The sequence below is a fragment of the Phialemonium atrogriseum genome (genome assembly GCF_030411735.1).
Source record: "Phialemonium atrogriseum strain 8032-3 unplaced genomic scaffold QBC33scaffold_1, whole genome shotgun sequence".
Classification (NCBI taxonomy): domain Eukaryota; kingdom Fungi; phylum Ascomycota; class Sordariomycetes; order Cephalothecales; family Cephalothecaceae; genus Phialemonium; species Phialemonium atrogriseum.
The window spans coordinates 1074461-1094551 of NW_026848138.1; the positions used below are offsets into that span (position 1 = coordinate 1074461).

General features: G+C 55.2%; 4 protein-coding genes across 4 annotated transcripts; 2 read left to right on the forward strand and 2 right to left on the reverse strand.

Annotated features, from left to right (window-relative positions):
* Positions 1-1250: 1250 nt before the first annotated feature.
* Positions 1251-2426, reverse strand: QBC33DRAFT_553915 (uncharacterized protein; the record flags this gene model as incomplete). The annotated part of the gene is made up of 1 exon (XM_060429452.1): positions 1251-2426. The coding sequence occupies one exon, from the start codon at positions 2424-2426 to the stop codon at positions 1251-1253; it is 1176 nt and encodes a 391-aa protein (XP_060288675.1).
* An 862-nt stretch (positions 2427-3288) lies between these two features.
* On the reverse strand, positions 3289-4750 carry QBC33DRAFT_10997 (eukaryotic integral membrane protein-domain-containing protein). Its single transcript, XM_060421915.1, has 2 exons — positions 4138-4750; positions 3289-4073 (listed from the first exon to the last, which is right to left on the reverse strand). The coding sequence occupies exons 1-2, from the start codon at positions 4512-4514 to the stop codon at positions 3332-3334; spliced, it is 1119 nt and encodes a 372-aa protein (XP_060288676.1). The 5' UTR covers positions 4515-4750; the 3' UTR covers positions 3289-3331.
* A 1960-nt stretch (positions 4751-6710) lies between these two features.
* On the forward strand, positions 6711-8977 carry QBC33DRAFT_443668 (lish protein; the record flags this gene model as incomplete). The annotated part of the gene is made up of 4 exons (XM_060424233.1): positions 6711-6783; positions 6971-7134; positions 7275-8462; positions 8522-8977. The coding sequence occupies 4 exons, from the start codon at positions 6711-6713 to the stop codon at positions 8975-8977; spliced, it is 1881 nt and encodes a 626-aa protein (XP_060288677.1).
* Positions 8978-15906: 6929 nt separating this feature from the next.
* QBC33DRAFT_521344 (uncharacterized protein) lies at positions 15907-19940 on the forward strand. The gene is made up of 8 exons (XM_060426449.1): positions 15907-16491; positions 16569-16772; positions 16837-16919; positions 16981-17160; positions 17215-17307; positions 17366-17522; positions 17589-17833; positions 17891-19940. Exons 1-8 carry the CDS (start codon positions 16338-16340, stop codon positions 19514-19516), a joined length of 2742 nt encoding a protein of 913 aa, XP_060288678.1. The 5' UTR covers positions 15907-16337; the 3' UTR covers positions 19517-19940.
* Positions 19941-20091: the final 151 nt, after the last annotated feature.

Here is a 20091-nt window from a genome sequence, read left to right on the forward strand (position 1 = left end):
CTTGATGGATGGGAATGTCGCCCGAGGGGAAAGAAGTGCAGGTCGGACTCATCGCGGTGCCATACATCCATCCATCCTGACAGGAGGGACAGAGGCTCAGCTATGACTATCAGATCCTCTGAATCATACATAGCTTACCCGCCGCCCCTTGTAGATTACCACGGGACTCCGCAATACAGGTAGTTGACAGATAATAATTCCAAGCAAGGTGGTTGAGGCAATCGAATAAACAGTGCCTCACACGTGGATGACTACAAGGAAATGATTCTTAATAAACCCCTGGTCCACACTAACAGCCAACCATGCAGTAAGATTCATGACCAATGGTTGAGCTTGAAATACGCAACCAGTACATACCTAGGTGACCGACTCTACTCGCTATTTTACCGCTTTTGTCTCGCCAACTCGAATGATATTTGGCAACTTCTCGGGGCGCATGGCAGAAGTCTCCAAGACGCAGGGGGTCTGTGCGTAGCAGGTGGCTCCAGACCGGTAACTATTTTGGCAGCTGGTGCGACTAAATTTGCCGGCTGTCGCTCCTGCCAGCGCCAGCCCTGTCGCTATAAGCCGTTGCCGACGCCGTCGCTGTAAGCTGTTGCCAGCGCTGTTGCCTCTTGCCAACAAAAACGTTCTCGATTGGCGTGACGAAAGCATGACGTCTGCTGAGGCGACGTCCCTGTAAAAAGCAGCCCCAAGACCCGGCTACGAGAGTCGTACACGACTGCGATAGCAATGGTGCTAGCGCTAGCAACAGTGCCTGCATAAGCGACAGCGCTAGTAACAGCAATAGCGACAACAACGGCAACAGCAACTACGATAGTGCCAGCGATGGCAACGGCAACCGCGACAGTGCCGGCGACGGCAACCGCAACCGCGACAGTGCCGGCGACGGCAACGGCAATCGCGACAGTGCTGGCGACAGCAACGGCTTACGGCGCCGGCGCTGGCAGCAGCGACAACCGGCAAGTTTGGTCGCACCAGCTGCCAAAATAGATGCCGGTCCGGAGCCACCTGTTACGCACAGACCCCCTGCGTCTGGAGACTTCTGCCCATGCGCCCCGAGAGGTTCTCTGATATTTAGTCCTTGCTAGGGGGGCTTGCCGAATTTAGGAACGATGGAAAAGAAAAAGGAGATGGTTATCAATCCAGCTTCTCCGGACAAAGGAGACAAAGGGGCTAAGAAATAAAAACGAGAACTCGAAACAATACTCGCCGTGTTGATGGAACTACCCTTCCGAACCTGTCTCCTCTCAGAACGATCTGGCACCCCCAAGCTGTCCTTTTTCGTACAATCGAAATTTATCATCCATCGGACCTCTTCTCCCTCCTCCACTGTCACCACCCCGGGAGCGGGGCAACCCTCCCTCTCCCTCCCTCCTATTCCGCCCCCCCCTTCGCTTCCGTCTTTGTCCTCTCCTCGCCGCTGACACTGACTCGGATGATACGCCGTCCACCAGGATCGGCATCGGCATCGGCATCGGCTCCCCTCTGATGGCCGCTGCTGGTCCTGTGTCGGTGGCGGTGACCTCATCGCTCCACCGCTTCCGCAGGAGGGTTCTGCGCTGATGCCCGCCGGGCCGCCTGTTTTTCTTCTTCTTGTTGTTGTTGTTGTTGGGGTTGTCATTCCCGATGGGTGTGTCTTCAGCGGTGCTGGTCGTGGGATCCGCGTCGTTGGGTGCGGTGTCTGCAGGTGGTGGTGGTGCTGCTGCTGCTGCTACCACGTTTTCTGCTAGCCCTGCATCCTTCTGCCAGTCAAGTCCCGTGCTGTAGGAGGGAGTGGGATCCTGCCCATCTCCCCCAAAGCTTCTTCCATCCTCCGCCAATTCAGGTCGCAGATCCAGCCCACGCCTTCTTCGTTTCGCAGCAGAGGCCACGCCATCGTCCCGCCGCCGCCGCTTCCCACCCTCCTTCTCCGCCGGGTCTTCGGGGATCCACTCAACAACCCGCAACCCCGTGTCCCGCCCCCTCGCAACAGCCTCGTCCACCTCCCCCAGCCGAACCCAGGCCCCGCACCCGTAAAGCCCGTGCTGCAGCCGGACGAGCTCCTCCCCGCCGCCGACGACGTCAATCCCACCCCGGCCCCAAACCGGGATGGCGATCTCCTGGCCCAGGTGGTCGTGCACGGCGGACACGGAGGGGGAGGCGCAGCAGTCGGCGGCGTCGACGAGGAGGGCGAGGATGGGCTGCTCCGTGGCGCCGCAGGTGCCGCAGCGGAAGGTGTGTGGGGACTCGGCCTCGTGGGTGTGGAGGATTGTGCCGTGTCTGTTGAGGGGGAGGCAGGCCCAGCAGGGGGTGTGGGCGCAGTCGGTGGTGGAGGTGGTGGTGGTGCTGTGGTGAGAGTTGGCTATGGGGTGTTTCTGGCAGCACTGGCAGCAGATCCGATCCGTTGGGCGGACCGTAGGGGGGACGGAAATGCGAAGAGACATTGTTGTCGGTGGTTATGGGGAAACGAGTCATGTATGGTGTTTTGCAGCTACGAGGACTTGGTCGAGACTTGGATGGTTATATACTCTTGTTCTTCCTATCAGGGCCTTTGGAAGGCCCGAAGTTATCCGGGTCGAAGATGGAAATTGAGATAGAGCTACGAGACTGTCTGCTGAGAGTCGTATGAAAATTCACATGGTCCTTTGTTGTCTTGGAGGAATTACATGCTTTCTTTCTATTGTGTGGTGTTAACCCACCTGTAGAACAATAGAACAATAATTCCGAGACAGAACCTCTAAAAACATACCTACTGAGAAGTGTTAGACTGGCGATGAAGTCAACAACTGCACTATACGTTGGATACTGGTGTGGCACATTGGCCATGCTTACACAAGCTCCCCATTTTGCCAGGCGACATCAGACGAGATGTTGACTACTACTACATAGTTACAATATCTCAAGGTGATAATATACTGGCAGCAGACATAAGGTGTCTCCCAGCAAAGGTGATACTCCCGGGAGCAGAAGGGTGAGTAGAAAGTGAATCAGGGGCTCGAAGCCCAGGGAGAAAAGGGGGGCAAGTTAGCAGTAAGACTACCCCATCAAATTGTTGTTAAGCCATGTAAAGTACAGATATAACGTATACCAATTAGCTGCCGATGCCAACCCGGCCGTCGAAACCAATACACCAGGCGGCTGGCAGTACAATGCATAATGAACCTATGGCCGCGAGGCGGTCCATCCCAAGTCCGGAACCTGGACACATCAAAGCCATCCATGCCTATGAATACCGACTCAGTTTGCTGGGTGAGAAAAAATGATGAGCCAACAAGAACCCGGCCCCTGATACCCGTAGACAACGCGCGTCAGACGCAGCTAAGAAAACCCGGGCTGCCGACCTATTGATTTAAGCTGCCCCTCTGTCGCTATCGTGGTCTGGATTGTAATTCGTCTCTCCGAGCAAGCCCGAGGGCTGGCTCGTCATGGCTGCCTGCGTCTGCGCTTGAGGCTGGTTCTGAACTGTGGGCCCAGTCGCAGACGGAGCAGGGGCCTGAACAGCCGGGGGCGGCGGTGCTTGCTGGGCACGAGTCGCAGCATTGGCGGTAGCGGCATGGAGGCGCTGATCAAGGGCCTTCAGTGCCAGCGCCCTCCTCCTCTCTGCCTCGGCCCTGGCGCTGCCCGGAACGCCACGCTGCAGGAAGTTGTCGCCTCTGGCAGCCGAGACGTCGGCCGCGCTGAACGGAACGCACAGGCGCATAGCCACTAGTACGTTGAATATTTGCGCAGAGATACCGGCCACCAACGGTTTGGCGGGCGCCGGGAAGAACTCAGCGAAGGCAAACGTCTCGCTGGCGTCGCCGCGCAGCGATGTCGGCTGTGAGGCGTCGAGGTCGGGGAAGACGGTCTTGTAAAAGCGTAGATACGTCCAGCTCGTCAGGAAGCCGAATATGGCGAGGAAGAACGATGCACTCGTGAGCAGGGGTGTCAAGGAGAGCACGGTGACCAGACCGATATAGAGGAGGGGAAATCTTGGAACTCGGAGGGAGACGAGGCCGCGGAAGAGCGTGACGGTGTGCGCGGGGACGAGTTGACTGAAGGCCACGAGGAAGGAAATCTGCAGGGGAATGGTGCCGGCGATGATCGTCAACCTAGAGGCGCAATAAGATCAGAAAAGAGGTTCATCCCGCACAAGGGATTCCGGCAGGTACGTACGTCCATCGCTCGTTCCTTGTAAAGGTGAAGAACAAGATCATCATGCCAAAGCAGAGCGTGTTGGGGACGAGAGACGTGACCAGGAGGAATTTCCCAAACTCCCTCGAAGACCACGCCCTCTCAAGATACCTGCCTCCATGGTAGAGGGTCAGGCCGGCAATGGTCAACGTAAATACATTGCTCTCAACGAAGGTGGTCGTCAGGAAGGTCCAGGGGTATATAAGCGATAGTTGAGGGATCAGGTTGAGGTAGGGGATGACTATGTCGGAATGCTCAGTCCATTGGCGATAGCGAATCGCTGCACTCAGAAGTGACTGAAGTACCAAGAGAATGAGCAGAATTCGCGTTAGGGGCGGTATATTTATTCGGGGCGGCATGGTGGTTAGCTTGTATCAACTAAGTGCTTGAAGCTTCTTGCCAGCTACGTCGAGTCCTACAACCTAAAGTTGATCCGGAGATTTTCCTATCCAGGCGTGCCTGAGGCGTAAGATTTCTCCGTGGAGCACAGACCATCGTGCAGACCCCAGACAGTTTTATGTAAAGTAACCTTGGTAGCCGGTAAGATGATACATGTCATTCCAGGTGGAATCCGTTCACCTGTTTTCCGACATATAGGTACTATGGCAAAGGAAGTGCAGGCAGGTATAGTGATGGAGAGAAGGACTTTGGAGTTAGGACGTAGATAGCCAGCCCCACATAGATCTACCTGAAGTATCAGTCAGGGAGAGGCTTGTTATTTCTTCCTCGATGTCGACATCTAGTACGTGGTGGCTTTGTTTTGATTTATGCCGTTTCTCCGCTTGACAACCTTAACTATCCTTCCCCGTTTCAATCTGACTTCGGCCGGAGTCTATCTTCCCGTGAGAAGGACAATTTCCTTTACACTAGATCTTTGCTTATCATTGTTGACTGGACCGGGTTCAGACTGAAGTTCCTGATTAGGGGTACTTACATAGCAAGTGCGTACCCCAGTGGCGATATGGATATTATTGTTGAAGGAGCGGCGGACTGATGTGTACCTCTTTATGGCCCTATGGGCACACTGCAACTTGTGTACCGTGAAACGGAAGTCAGCATCGAAAGTTACATCCAATCACGCTCCCAATGCGCGAGATCGAAAGACCGTGGTAGCATGGCACCCTTGCAGATGCATCTCCGATGGGGCAAAGATGCAGGTGATTGGCTGGCTTCCCACAGAGGCAATGATCTGGAGCCTGCCTGGAGTCCCTGGTTCCCCCTGGTACTCCACCATAGCGGCCTTCCTGTCCGTGGCTCATGCTATTCCCATTCCCAGCGCACAGAAACCCGGGCGCCGAGGAAAACTGCCACTAGGAACTAGTGGTAGTAGTTCTCCGGCAGGGAAACGATGCCACGAAGTGAAGGGCGGCGATTGCATCGCGCAGACCGTGATCCGGCATGTGCATTAGGTAGGTCCCGCCATTGCCTTCGGTACCTAAGGTAGGTAGGTGGCCAGACAACGAAGGGGATCGATCACTCGGGCTTGGGCGGGAATTTGGGCAAGGGACATCTACCTTCAAGTAGCTTACTTGTATATGATACCCGACCTTGCCCTGTTGCTGCATTTCCACTGTGGTACCTACCTTGGCCTGCCTGTGCACTCAAGTTCCACACCTCCCGTCGCCTGTATGCGTACGCCGGCTAGTTCCTGGGTTGCCATCCATAATCCCCAAATGGGTCGATTATCTTATCAGTAGGACATGGAATATGAGGCATCTATGCTTGGTGTCTTGCTCTTGTGCATTCACCTCTTTTACACCTCTCTTCCTCTTTTTCACCCGCGCTTGGTTTCCAACCGTGCGGTAGATCGCATTACGGATGACTGCTGGGAGAATGACGATCTTGAAGTGGATCCGGGGCTAGACAACCTACCTAGCTGCCTTACGTAAGGTGGGTACCTGGTGTCCGGAACAGAGGTACCTACTTCATCAGGACGTGGCTTCCACCTCGGCCAAAGGATTGGTTGACATGAAAAACCTGGAAGTTTCCACCTTATCCAAAATTCGATGGTGTTGGAGGACTAGGGAATAACCTGGGGAGTGGTTGGTCGATAGGTTCTGGTATCTAGGTAGATATCTGACAGCATTCGGATTGCTGGAGATGAAACAGGGAGAGGAAAAGTTTGTATGAAAGTACGTGTAGCTTTGCCGTAGCGTGTACCTCTGTGCTAATGGCAGGTACCACATAAAATTATATGGAGGTGTCTGGGGGTACCCTGTACCTTAATTGCCCACACAAGTCACGAACCCATCCGTTTTTCTGGGGCTTGTGGCAGCCTCCTTCCGGCCCTGTGAGGGCTGCTGGGCTAGTTCCCTGCATCATTCGCCTAAAACAGCTCCTAGCACGCGGCAACACCGCTCACCACCACTCACTTTGCCCAAACCTCGACTTTTGAAGGTTCCTTTTCTCCATTTCTTCAGCATTCAAATCCTGCCCAGAAACCCACCACCATCGTGTCGGTATTGGATGCGCTCACACTCGTCTCATTCCGTCCCGAGATTAGGATTGCTGCATCTTTTTTTCTCATCTAACAATCGCCGTCGCTGTGCGCAACTATGAAGGAGCTTCTTGATTCGGACAGGGTCAACTTCCTCGTCTGGAGGTTCGTTATTTTCTTGCCCGCACGCTGTGTGAGAATGCAGCCCGCTAATGCTAGCTATCTTGCCCGCATGGCAGATTCCTCTTGGAATCAAGTACGTGAAAATCACCACTCAACGGCTAATAGTCGTGGGTCGCTTGCATGCTTGCATGCTTGCGGATTTGCGTGGATCGTGAATACTGACCTGCGGCGCTCGCTGCTTCTCCCTCACTTTAGATTATCGAGAGACGGCTGCCAAGTTCCAAAAGGAGTGGCAGATCCAAGCACCTCACCGGCACTTTGACTTCGCGCCCCATGTTAAAAACTATGCGCTAGTGTCGGTCCTGAACAAAGGTCTTGTATACGAATCCCTCGAGAGGCAGTTCTTTCAGTCGCAACAGGTATGAACGCTATCCTATCCGTCTCTGTTTTGGTTGATGCACTTCACCCGAGGCCAAATCAGTGGAATCCATGGGCTGGCTGCCCACGCCAAATCAAGTCGCGCGGCTGTGCCCAGGGGTACTGACAATTCTCGCTGCAGGCCCCCCATGATGTGCCGGCAACGACCGAGGCGATGCAGGTAGGGGTCTTTGGGCCGTTGGTTGCCCAGCCACCCCACAAGATGGAGGAAGAGGAAGACGAGGAGGACGAAGAAGACGAGGTTGAAGGGGTTGAAGGAGTCGAAGAAATCGACGAGGTCGACGAGGTTGAGGAGGTCGCAAATTCACGAAAACGTCAAATCGACAGGCAACACCATTCGTTGCCCAATGGATCACCAGCAAAGCGGCAGAGACTGAGCCACGGCTGCGAAAATGGACCCGATTCAGCCACGACCCCCATGGAAATTGACCACCACCATGCAGACCACAACAACAGCAACAACCACGCCTATCCGTCGCCTCTCGAGGGCGAGCAAGCCGCATCGCCCATTCCCCGGACTGAAGGCCCGGAGCAGGGCACCCAAGTCGAGAAAGTCCACGAGCTTTCTCAAGAAACCATTTTCCTGCGTCTGACCGCCGATGAGGCCGCAGCAGAAACGCTACCAACCCGAACTAATCAGAACCCTATTGTGCTGCACTGCGAGTGGAACCCGCGAGACCCGTCCGTCTTGGCGGCTGGTGGGACTGACGCGCTAGCCCGAGTTTGGACCGTCTCACGCACAGCAACCGCTCCTGATAACGTGCTTGATCACGTGGACGGAGTCCACCGCCCCTACGAAGAGTTGGTGGAGGATGACTTGCCGCGCAATTCGACAGTGTCGGCCATGGCCTGGAACTGGGATGGGACTGCGCTCGCCGTGGCCACCGACCTGGGAAGCAAGTCTCGCGTCAACATTTGGGGCCCTGACGGCACGCACATCCATCGCTTCGATGGCGCCGAATCACCCGTAATCAAACTTCGCTGGAGTCCGAACGACGCTTTCATCTTGGCCGTCGCGCCTGACAATGGGGGAACGCTGGTGACGCTATTCCCCTCCATGATGGCCAATTCTATGTCCTATCTCCTCCGCGATCACGACCTCCGCGAAGAACCCTTGGATGCGACTTGGATCAGCGAGTCCGAGTTCATCCTATGCGGTGGCGACCTCCTAATCTCCCTTCGCTTCACGGAAGACGGCATTGTCCCGAACAGGCAATTTGATACTCGCAAAGACGAGAATTTCTCCCAAGTCCAATTTGACTGGCGGTGTGGGTTGCTGGCGACTTCCAGCGACAAAGGCGCTATCGATGTAAGTTTGAAAAAAATTCTGGATCTTGAGCATCATGACTGACTAGAAACGCAATGCAGCTGTGGGATGAGTCTGGTCAGCGAAGGTCGATCAACTCCCACATGGGTGTGATCAGTTCTCTGCAATGGCAGCCGCTGCAGACAAGTCCACCAGATGACGAGAGGTTACTGGCTTCCGGTGGAGAGGACGGTGCTATCTTCCTCTGGAACGTGCGAAGCCCCGACAACAGACCCAAATATTCAATGACGATGGAGAACCCCGTGGTTGCTCTTGCCTTTACCCCCGACGGAGCCTTCATCGCTGGTGCAACCTCTGACCGGATCCTAATTTGGAAGGTCAGCGACCACCAGATTCCGAGGGCAAGCTGGAGCAGGGCGCCTCATCCAGGGTGGCTGAGCCCGAAAATCAACGGTGATCAGGAGGAGGAAGACAACCACTGCTTATGCTGGGATGCGACAGGGCAGAAATTGGCCTACGGCGCAAACAGCCGAGTAAGTACAATTTCCAGAGCATGACCTAACATCAGGGATCTGACACTATCACCAGCTCGCCGTTATCAATTTCCGATAGAGTCGGGGGACACAGGCCCGCGACAGCGATAGCGACTGTGCCCCCGAAATATGGACTTGGTTTTCATCACTTTAGGAAGCCGGGACGAGATCGACTTCTCCTCTGGCCGCGATGGTACCTCCTTTGATACCCTGGAGCCAACCTTAGAAGTCCGAGAGAGAAAACCTATTTTGGCTTCCAGTCTAATTCGATCCAGTGCGCGCGAAGAGAACGGGGGTCAATTTCTTTCGCATCAGCTCTTTTACGTCGATTTACATTTGGATTCCGTGCTGCTCAACAGCCTGGACCCTCGACTGTTCGCATTTGCAACTCTCTACTTGGGTTGCATCATGGCCCCCCTTTCTCAGCAGCCGATTCAGCAGGGCTTATAAGAAGCACGCACAAGAACATTCGTTCCAAGGCTCAAGGATCGTCTCCCCATACATCTACTCAGCAGTCAGCTGGGGCTATTTCTTTTGTTTGAAGGCATTCAATAGCGAAAGGCGTTAATGGACGGCGATAGAAACGACGTTTCATGGTGACGGTTCTCCTGGTCATTGAAAAGGACGAGTTTCATGTATACTATTGTCCATTCGGAGGGCCGACTTGGAGAAGATCCCTATCACGAGCTTGGATTTATTGGATTCGATGCGATGAGGATCGTATGTATTCATAGGAGTCAACAGAGCTGGTCAACAGGTTGGGTTCGGAGTAGTAGATTCATGGCTCTCTTTTCAAACGGGGCCTGGCGAAATGCGGAAAACTCGATACACGCAGTAATGCTAAAGTTACTATTCCCTCGCATTCAACGTAGTCGCCTCGTATCCCAATGGTCATATTTTTATCGCCTGGTGGTGGTGGTATACATACATTCGTCTCAACGTCAGGGCGGATATCCCTTGCATGGATGTGGAGACTGGAAGGATCATATTGGGAGAGAATTCCCCCGAGTCAATCGGATAAGCTGGAATTTCCCCCAGCGAGTCTACTACCCTTTCCCACCGGATGGACTTTCCCGGCGATCCTGTGCGGGCGGGTGCAGGTGCGAAACCTTCACATCTTGGTGCTGCCCAAGGTTTGTTTGGCTCCTCAACGGCCCCGCAGTGAGCTTGTGGACTGGCCGGGCAGGAGTGTCCTGAAGCATAAACCCGATCCCCCAACGTTTTTCCTTCGCCCGCCCATACCCTGAGGGGAAAAAAGAAGAATGGGAGAGAGCATGGGTAGGTAGGTAGGTGGGATCACTTTAATACCCACCTTCAGGTGCGGGACCCGGGAAAAGGAGCAGTAACCAGGCCAATCCCACCCCACAGTTCCAGCGAGTCCCCGTCCAGATACGATGCCTCGGGCATCCAGGTGAATCCGGCGGCGGCGGCAAGGGCGTTGTGCAAGTCGGGATGCGGTGGCCACCCACGCACGTACAACCGCACGGTAGCCGAAATGATTAGGTACGAGGTCAAGACGGGTTCACAGCGTGCTGGGGAGGGTGGCTGCCTTTTAACATGGAAGCTCTGGATCGGACACACCAGTGGCACCAGTGGAGGCTCGTCGATGAAAGCTCATGGGACGGGTAGGTGCTTTTGTGATGACATTATCGTCTCCGCTATCTGTGGTGTTGCTTTCGGTAATGGTAACGGTAACGATACGACAGGGAACTGGAAACCTGCCCGTGTTCTGTACACTGGCCCGTACCGCCGTACCTTGCGTCACTTCGCAGAGTGGGTCCGCTTGAAGATGGAGGGCTTCCACCTTCAGTTCTTCGAAGTTCGATCCTACCTTCCATGGGGAAGGGTTTCCCAATAGCAAAGCGTCTACCTACGCAGTAGTACAGGTTAACTATTGTTGATAGATGACATCTCCTCTCTTTCCCCCGCCTCCTGACACAGCAGCCACTCCCGGAAGGGCTGCAGTGAGGGCAGCCTACCTACTGCCCTATACCTCATAAATAGATTACCCCGTGTATACCCACCCGTCTGCAGTTACGCGCACGTACCATGCTCGAGGTGGCCGCGCTTTGCGCCGAGCCATTCGATCTGCACAGCGCCGCACATCCTTGCGCCTGTCTCCTTACTATGTATATTACCCGCCCTCCGGCCTAGGGTCTCGTTCGCCCTTCCGACCCATGGGGACGTTGGCAGAGGATCTGCCTGTTGCACGAAACTCAAAGGCCCCGGTTCATGCAACACCTGGTTTGATGACGGCCCCCCCGGAGGTTCTCCTGCTCCCTCGCCAAAACCATCAAGCATTTCTGGGCGTTTTCTGGGCACAACCGCTCGATTGGGTCATGGATGCAGCTGTGCCAAAGGGGCCCTGGGGGCCTCGCAACTGGCGCCGTTTCATCGGGTCGACATACAGCCACTCGTCTACAACGTACACATCGTGTTGGTGGTAGGTAGTGGTGTATAATTTACAGGCATTGGGCGACAGAAGCGGTGACTGAAAAGAACCCCCAAAAACAAATAAAACAAACGAGGGCCTTTGTAGCGGTAGAGGAGGAAAGCCGGTTGGCCGAGACGCCAAGAGCTGTGAGGCACCGGCAATGGTGAAGTCGTGGTCGTTGTCCACTATTTTGTGACGGAGGAATCTGCCAGCACATCTGACACATCCCAGCCAGTCTCAGTGGAATGGTGCAGCTACATCGAGACTAGGCAATGTGGCTTTCTGAGACCTCGCCGCCACCTCTTCAAAACCGAAGCATGCCCCGGCCGCTAACGCGCGCATCCTCGCACGCATACATGAGGTCTGGTTACACCTGCGCCGTGGATGCAAGGACATACTGTCCACAGTATATGCGTGATGAGTGATGAGTGATGAGTGATGAGTGATGAGTGATGAGGGATGAGGGATGACGGTCCACCGCCAGCACCCCTCCGCGAGCCGGGCGGGATGGAAAGGCGACAAGACCCTCCTCTCCCCCTTGCTCATCCATCCATCCTACCTTACCCTCCGCACATCCTAGCGTCCATAGGTAGAGCCAGAAGGAAAAAAGGTCCGACCGACATGACCCCAGACGCCCCAAGCATCCCTGAAAGGGCCCCAAGATAGGTAGCCCAAATCCAGATCCCACAAGCCTCTTTTTGTGGGACCCCTTCAACTTACCGAGTTTTTAGCTTGGCGAATAGAAGCGCTGCACTGCGTATGCAACAGGCACCGCACCAACGGCCTGCATATGCGTGAGATTGGGATGCAGCATGGATACGCAGTACAGATGCCTGCCTGACCTCTCAAACTTTTTCTCCCACTCTGGTCATTGATCCCCTACACAGTACGTTTTCCTACCTCGCCATCGTGGCCACCTCATCGCACCGCCGGTTGCCGCCTAGCCACACCATTGGGAGAGAGATCCATGTTGGCTCCCTCTTTCTTGATGATGGTCTAACTAGCCTAGCTCGTAGGTTGTCGGTCGTAACAATGCACAATCCACCAACAACAGAGTGGTGAGCGGAGGCTCGTCAGACTCTAATTTGTGTGTGCCCTACGCAGTATTTACTATCGTATGTATATTTAACCAACCAAAAGGGGTGTGTCCGTCGGGAGTCGAAAACAACATGGAAGACCCCGAAGATACCAGAGACACCCTCATGTTCCCCTATGGGTAATATGGGTCATTAAATTGAGGTTCTTTGGCGGCGATCCCGCCGCCTACTCAAATAGCCTGGAGACGCAAGAGGGTTGCTGGATGATTACAACGGGGTATTATAGCGAGCTACACCCGATGGAACCATGGAACGATGCGTAGAAGGGCAGGACGACGACCTCACATCCCGAGCCGCCCTCTTCTACCCGATCAACACTGAGGTGAAACGGGTGATCATCACGAAATCATCTCAGCACCTGACATCCCCACCAGCCGAGCCGAGTTGGAAGGAAGGTGCCACAATGGCGTACCATTTGTAAGGATACCCAAAAAAAGGAAAAAAAAAAAAAAAAAAGCCCACCACGGACTAAACCACGTCGCCCGGAAATATATAAGATGTACATACGGCCCCCCAGGACCTTATTCAATCGGTGGAGGCTTGTGGGCGGCTACTCCTATGTACGATCCCACAGTGCTGGGGATACTTCCTGCTGCAGTGCCGTATTGCTAACTTACAACGCCTCCCCCGCTCAAGGAGAATTGAAGATGACAGATCAGTGGTTGGATTTCGTTTCTGCGGCCAGACTCTACTGTGGTAGAACTTGGTAAAAAAAAAAGGACCTCCCCAGGGCACATACCCTCTTTTTCCTGGCCGGCCACCCCAGACATCAGAATTGCCGCACAGCCCTGGGCTGCTCCGCGGGCTTGTGCCTGGTCACACCATCTAGTGTGAATTGACAATGACAACCCACGTGCCGAATTCCAGAAATATGTTAGCGTTGTTGCGGGATGCTTCCCTGCCGGGCCTGGAAAATGACAGGGGAATGATGAAATGATGTGATGAGGTGCCCACCTTTTTCCCTTTTCCCTTTTCCCATTTCCCATTTCACCCTCCGTTCGGCTCGGTTATCCCAACTGGCTGGGGCACAGGCCAACCTTCTCAAACAAACACCTTTAATAAAATTTGGGGGACCCTCTCGGCGCCTAGGTATGTAGAGTTGTTGTGCCGATGAGATCCCATCTTGGCATACCCATACAACAGGGGGAATACACCTCATGAAAAAAAGTTTGCTCATCACTTATCAGACCCAGGGACAGACAACGTGTGATCCCGCTGTATATAAATAAGTACCCGGCTTACCTACACGATGTGTAGGTAGTCAGTCACATACAGCCTACCTACCTACCTACCTCCCTAGACTGTAGGATTGATTGTTTCATTGACGCGGTGGAAGAGGCCGGCAGCATCTTCACTCGCAGCCGCAGCGTTCAGTGTTCAATGGTTCATGGGCGCTTGTCTCCGTGCGCTCGTCACCTGCTCCCGTCTCCACCAACCTGCACTAGTGTCATCCACAACAAACATGGGGCGGCGCCGCCCACCACGTATTTGCAGCACCGGCTGACAAGTCATTTTTCCCGGAGTCTGCAATTCAATGGGAAATCTACCTGTGACCCCTACGGATCGCGATTGGAGGGTCACGATATATACCGAACCCGGACTTAACCCACGGTTCGACATTTGCCTCAAGGAAAAGGTCCAGATGAGAGGTGATGTTTCATCAATCCCTCGAGATTAGACCTTTCCGTGCCCTTAAAAAGAGCCGGGCGATCAACCGGGCTTCACACGGTGACCTCATTTGGATAACCATATTGCCATGGCTACATGTAGGTTAGGAGGATCTAGATCGGGAAGGCTCTAGATTCCGAACACCCGTGTGTGGGTGCTGTTGCGAAGCTGGCATTTCTTTTCTCATAACATCACATCACATCCATCCGCATCCATGCCATCCTATTCCCATCACCATCATCACAATCACCATCACCATCCACACCACAACAAGCGAGTTGCTTGCTGGGGCCTGATGCGCACTTGGCAAGGGCCCCAAATCTCAGACAAGCCGAGGGGACCGCCGCGGCAAGGCCAGTTAATATTTTCCGATGACGAACACCCACTTTGACTTAACCCACCCAACCCAGGCAGGCGTGTGTGTGCGTGCCACGGAATGCGCTACACGACCTGTAATCTGGAGTGTGCGCATATCCGTACACTTATGCGTAGGTTCCCAAGTTTCTCGCACGCCCCCCAATCTAGCGCAACACTAGTGCGCGAAGTGCGGACCACCACCTCATTTGCGGCGATAGGGTTCTGAGTCGCACCGTTGGCTGACGAGGCATGGAGTGGCGGGCTGGGCTCTTTGGCTCTTGCTTGGGCTTGGCCGGGATGGAGGCCAGAAACGGGACAAGGTACGTCTTCTCATTTGGACTAGCTCGCTTACCGTAGGTAGTTTGGTAGGTTGGTGCTGATGCGGACGGCATGCATGGATGGAGTGGGGAGTGGAGCTCTGGAGCGGGACCGTGGCTGCACCAGAAAAGCTCAAAGTTGCCACAGACGCACATCGACAAGGGGGTACCAAGGTACATTAGATTACCACACGCTAGTGTTGTTTAGGGTAACTATACGCACTAAAAAAGCAATGGCTTGCCGCCCATCCCTTCGGAGACACCCCGCCTCGGGGAGTGTCTCGCCCCCTGTCTGTAGCTTTCTGTATCAATACCTCTGGCCCCATGACAATCACCCCTGCGGGTACCGCCGCAAGGCGCCAAAGTTTTCGCCGGATGGGATTTTTTCCATGGGGGGAACTGGTAGGTGCTTACTTCCGTACCGTGTCAAGGGAACCTAAACCAACATTGGATGAAACAATCCGTTGACTCGCAGAAACCTACCCAACCTCCTGACCTGCAGCCTGCAGCTGTAAAGTCGGGTGGTACCTAGGTACCCTACCCAGCTAGCTAAATGCTTACCTAAGGGAGACATGGGATGAAATGGCTACTAACTGTCCGGCCCTTTCCTATGGATGTACCTACCTCAACAGTTAGATTCGTCTTGAAGGTTTCTCGTAGCCTACACAGTACTCAAGTCTATCGTCAACCAGTTCGGATAGTCGGGTCGTTGATCGCCCATTCATGAGTCAGATACCCAGTTACGAACCTGTTTACCTACCTAGCTTCGACTAGGCACAGGTTGGCGGTGGGGAGCTCACGGGGGCAGGGGCCTCGGCGGAGGCTTGGAAATGGGAAAGTAACTCGACCAGTCCTGAAAAGTAGCGCGACCCGGTGGAACATTATGCGGGTGAACATGGGGGTGCTCCCACTTTCCTCCCAAACGCCCCTTCTCCACCCTCACACCCTCCCCCTGTCATCCTCTTTTACGGGAGGACGACAAGATTGAGAAGCGTGGGTAAGGGTAGTTTGAGAGCTGGGTTAGATTTCCACAACCTAGCACCCTTCTCCATCTCCTCTGGTTTCCTCGCCCCCCCTTTTTCGCTCTCCGCTGGCACAACTGAGCAACGCAACCTTCCGCGACCCAGATGTCCATGTTTCCGCCTTAGCCATCAAGCAAGTCATTCACGAACTTACTTTACTGTTTTCTTACAGCTGCACATTGTTCATTTTCTCCCCTTTGGCCAATCTTGCCCCAGGATTGGTTGCGCACACGCGGTACAAGGCTGGGAAGGTTGCCGATGTTGCTGATGCCAATTCAGGCCATATTCGATCCATAAAATCTCGAGCTCTGCGCCAACACGGCCATCTCCATACATCTTTCTCCCGAGAAAGAGTCCTACTTGGGCCCGCCACGGTCCAGGAGACACGGTCCAGGAGAGTGGTTCCTTGACCGCACACGCTTGCGCGATAACCCCGAAAAATCATTCGTGCTGGATCCGTATCGACGGCCCGAGGAGCGGAGGGAAATCATGGCGGCGAACCATCACCCCTCGCCGCCAATGTCGGTACAGATGCACCATGGGCCTCCTGGCCCTCCTCCTCCCCCACCGCCTCCCCAGGGTGCGCCTTATTTGCCCTCGCGCCAGATCAGCACCATGAATGAGATGGTGTGGATTCAGCTCGGTATGCGACTCTCTCCTACGATGGTCCTTGAGGGCAAGCAGCAGACGGCCCAGAGGTAAACTAACATTTCAATGCAGGGAGCCTTGCCGAAACTCTGGCCAACCCTGACGAGGCTATCGCTGCTTACGAGCACGCAATACGGCACAACCCCCAGTCAATCCCGGCCATCAACGCGATCAGCCTCATCCTTAGGGGCCGTGAGGAGTTTGCAAAGGCGGCGGACTACCTGAACCAGATCCTCAAGATTGACAGCAACAATGGCGAGGCCTGGGGCAGCCTGGGTATGTTTTCCCCCGCTCGTCGTCATCGTCGTACCTCGTCGCCGTCGCTAACTTACAGATGCAGGGCACTGTTACCTCATGCTGGATGACTTGCAGCAGGCATACTCAGCCTACCAGACTGCTCTAGTGAATCTTCGAAATCCAAAGGTTAGTCTTCCTGCCAGCAGCCAGATACAGCCTTGGCAAGCGGATGCTGACTTGCAACAAGGACCCACGTCTGTGGTACGGCATCGGCATCCTGTACGATCGCTATGGATCCCTTGAACATGCCGAGGAGGCCTTCTCCCAGGTAATGCAGATGGATCCGACCTTCGACAAAGCACACGAAATATATTTCCGACTTGGTATAATATACAAGCAACAGCAGAGATACAGCCAGAGCCTCGAGGTACGGGTCAACCAGCTCCCGGGCCTACGAACTGATAACTGACTTGGCCCCTAGTGCTTCAAATACATCGTCAACTCGCCACCCAGCCCATTGACGGAGGAAGACATCTGGTTCCAGATCGGCCACGTGCATGAACAGCATAAAGACGTACGCGGCTCCCACATATGTTGCAACGAGCTCCATGACGCTAATCACAGGTCTGTAGTACGATAGTGCCAAGGCCGCATACCAGCGCGTGCTGGAGCGAGATCCAAACCACGCGAAGGTCCTCCAACAATTGGGCTGGTTGCACCACCAACAAAGCAGCAGCTTCTCTAGCCAAGAACGGGCCATCGAGTACCTCGAAAAATCTGTCGCTGCTGGTAAGTTTGTTTCCCTCGGGACTGTTTAATCACACGTGCGTATATCATATCCCTAACCCCAGACAGACAATGGTGATGCTCAGAGCTGGTACCTCCTTGGCCGATGCTACATGTCGCAACAGAAGTATCCCAAGGCCTACGAGGCCTATCAGCAGGCTGTGTACCGCGACGGGCGGAATCCGACATTCTGGTGCTCAATTGGAGTCCTATACTACCAGATCAATCAATACCGTGATGCGCTAGATGCGTACTCCCGAGCCATCCGCCTGAATCCGTTCATCTCCGAGGTTTGGTATGACCTGGGAACATTGGTAAGTTTGCTTCTCCGCTCCCATCGTTGTTAGATAGCCCACTCACTAGTGTTTCAGTATGAAAGTTGCAACAACCAGATCAACGATGCACTTGACGCATACCAGAGGGCAGCGGAACTGGATCCCTCCAACCCTCACATCAAGGCGAGACTGCAATTGCTCCGCAGTGGCAGCGCTAATGGTGTGCCGCCTGGTCAGGCTCCGATGCCCACTGATGTACACCCACAGGCGTACCAAGACCGTGGAGCCGTGGGACCTCCGGGCCCCCAGTGGGCAGGATCCGCCCCGCAACCAGCTCAGGCGGCCGGTGGGCCTCCTCCCGGCCCTCCCGGCCCTCCCGGCCCCCCTGGCCCTCCAGGCCCGCCGGCCGGCCCTAACGGCTGGGGGAGGATCTCGGACATCAACCCGCCTCCACAGCCTCCCAATCCGTATGCTGCAGACCGAGAGGCCTTCCGTGGGCCTGCTCCCCCGCTTCCCCGGCAGCCCAGCCCCCGACAGCAGGAGCAGATGAGGCCGTATGGCGAACCAAACCGGCCGGGACCCCTTCGGCGAGGGCCATCCCCCCCTCCTCCTCACTATGCGCCGCCCCCTCTACAACAGCCACAGCAACCAGCACCGGCCTCACAGCCTCGCGAGAGGGTGCCAAACCCCAACTATGGCGGCCCTAGTCCATCGGCTGCCGCCCTCCCGCCCGGCTCCAGTCAGAACGGCCCAATGCCCCCAAATGCAATGATGTACCGGACCAACAGCCCAAGAAATGACGGCCGACCACCCATGCACGATAATCGCATGCCGTCGCCGAAGTCGGCGTACCCGCAGCATCAGCCGCCTTACCCTCCCCACCCCGATCAGGCCGGGCCACTCGGGCCCGATCCTTCAGCGACGCTGCCACCACAGCATCCCATACCTCCTGAGGCTGCCATGCATCGGGAGCATGATCATCGGCCTCCATCGGCCCCCCCAAAGCGAATGCGGGAGTGGGAAGACGAACGCGAAGCCAAGAAGCCTGCTTCTGATGAGAATCGTGCGCGGATGGACGATCTTCGCCATCGGCGACCATCCACACCGCCCGGGGAGCCCTATCGCCGAAATTCGTCCGAGGCGCGACGGTTTGAGGACCAGCGCCGGGCTGAGGACCAGCGCCGGGCCGAGGACCAACGCCGTGCCGAGGATCAGCGCCGGGCCGAGGACCAGCGACGTGAGGATCAAAGACGGATGGATGAAATGCGCCGCGCTGAAGATGTGCGCCGTGCCGAAGAGCCGCGCCACGTTAACGACGCCTACCACCCATCGGAGGCCGCACATCATCCCCATGTCCATACTGCCCCGCCACATTTGGCCCCGCTACAACAGCAAGGCCCTTCGCCAATGCAAAACATCATGCACGATGGCCCTCCTCCGCCACCCGGCCCGCCCGGCCCGTCTGGCCCACCTGGTCCACCTCCGCCGCCTGAAGACAGACAGCGGATGGAGCATGGACCTCCGGTACCTCACCCGCCAGCCCTCGGCGAGCCCGAGCGTGCGGCGCGAAAGATGGATGTGGATGAAGACTATGACGATAGCGGCGAAGAAGACAAGAAATCCGGCTCTGGCCCCGGCTCTGCAACTGGCGAGCAGAAGAATGCCACCCCAACCAGTGCCGGCATCAACGGGATGATGGGTCCCAAGTCTGAAGGAAACTAAGAGGGGTCGGCATTTCCCCCTCCCCACAGTGATGTTACATATCTAGTCTCTATTTCGCATCGTTCCTGCGGTCTCTAGTGCCCACTTTTCCTTTCTTTTTTTGAGAGTATACTGTCTGGATGCTCACGCAACAGTTTGGTTGCTTTTGACTTGTTGTCGGCACACATGCGTGTTCCCCGAGACGTTTCTTCCGATATCGAGGGAGACTTTCTAACTAGTTTTTACCCGCTTGATTCCACACGGGACTCGGCAAGGATATTCAAGTCTAGTCACGGGTTGCAAGGCGGTACAAGTTGATAGCTTACCTGTGAAAAGAAGAATATATCCCATTTACCAAGCTATCTTGTCATGCATTTCGTGCGCGGCGCCCAATCTAGTCGGTTTTGTAATTTTGTGCCATAGAACAAGCAAATTGATTATGGAGGATTATCTCGACTCCTTGCCTTCTACTATCCTCCTGCCATCTCATCGTCACCGTCTAGGTGTGACTTGGATTTCTCGACTGGGTCCCACAGCTTTACTCGCTACCTACTTGTTATTTCTCACCAATGCGGCGCCTGGTGGGTGCAGCAGCT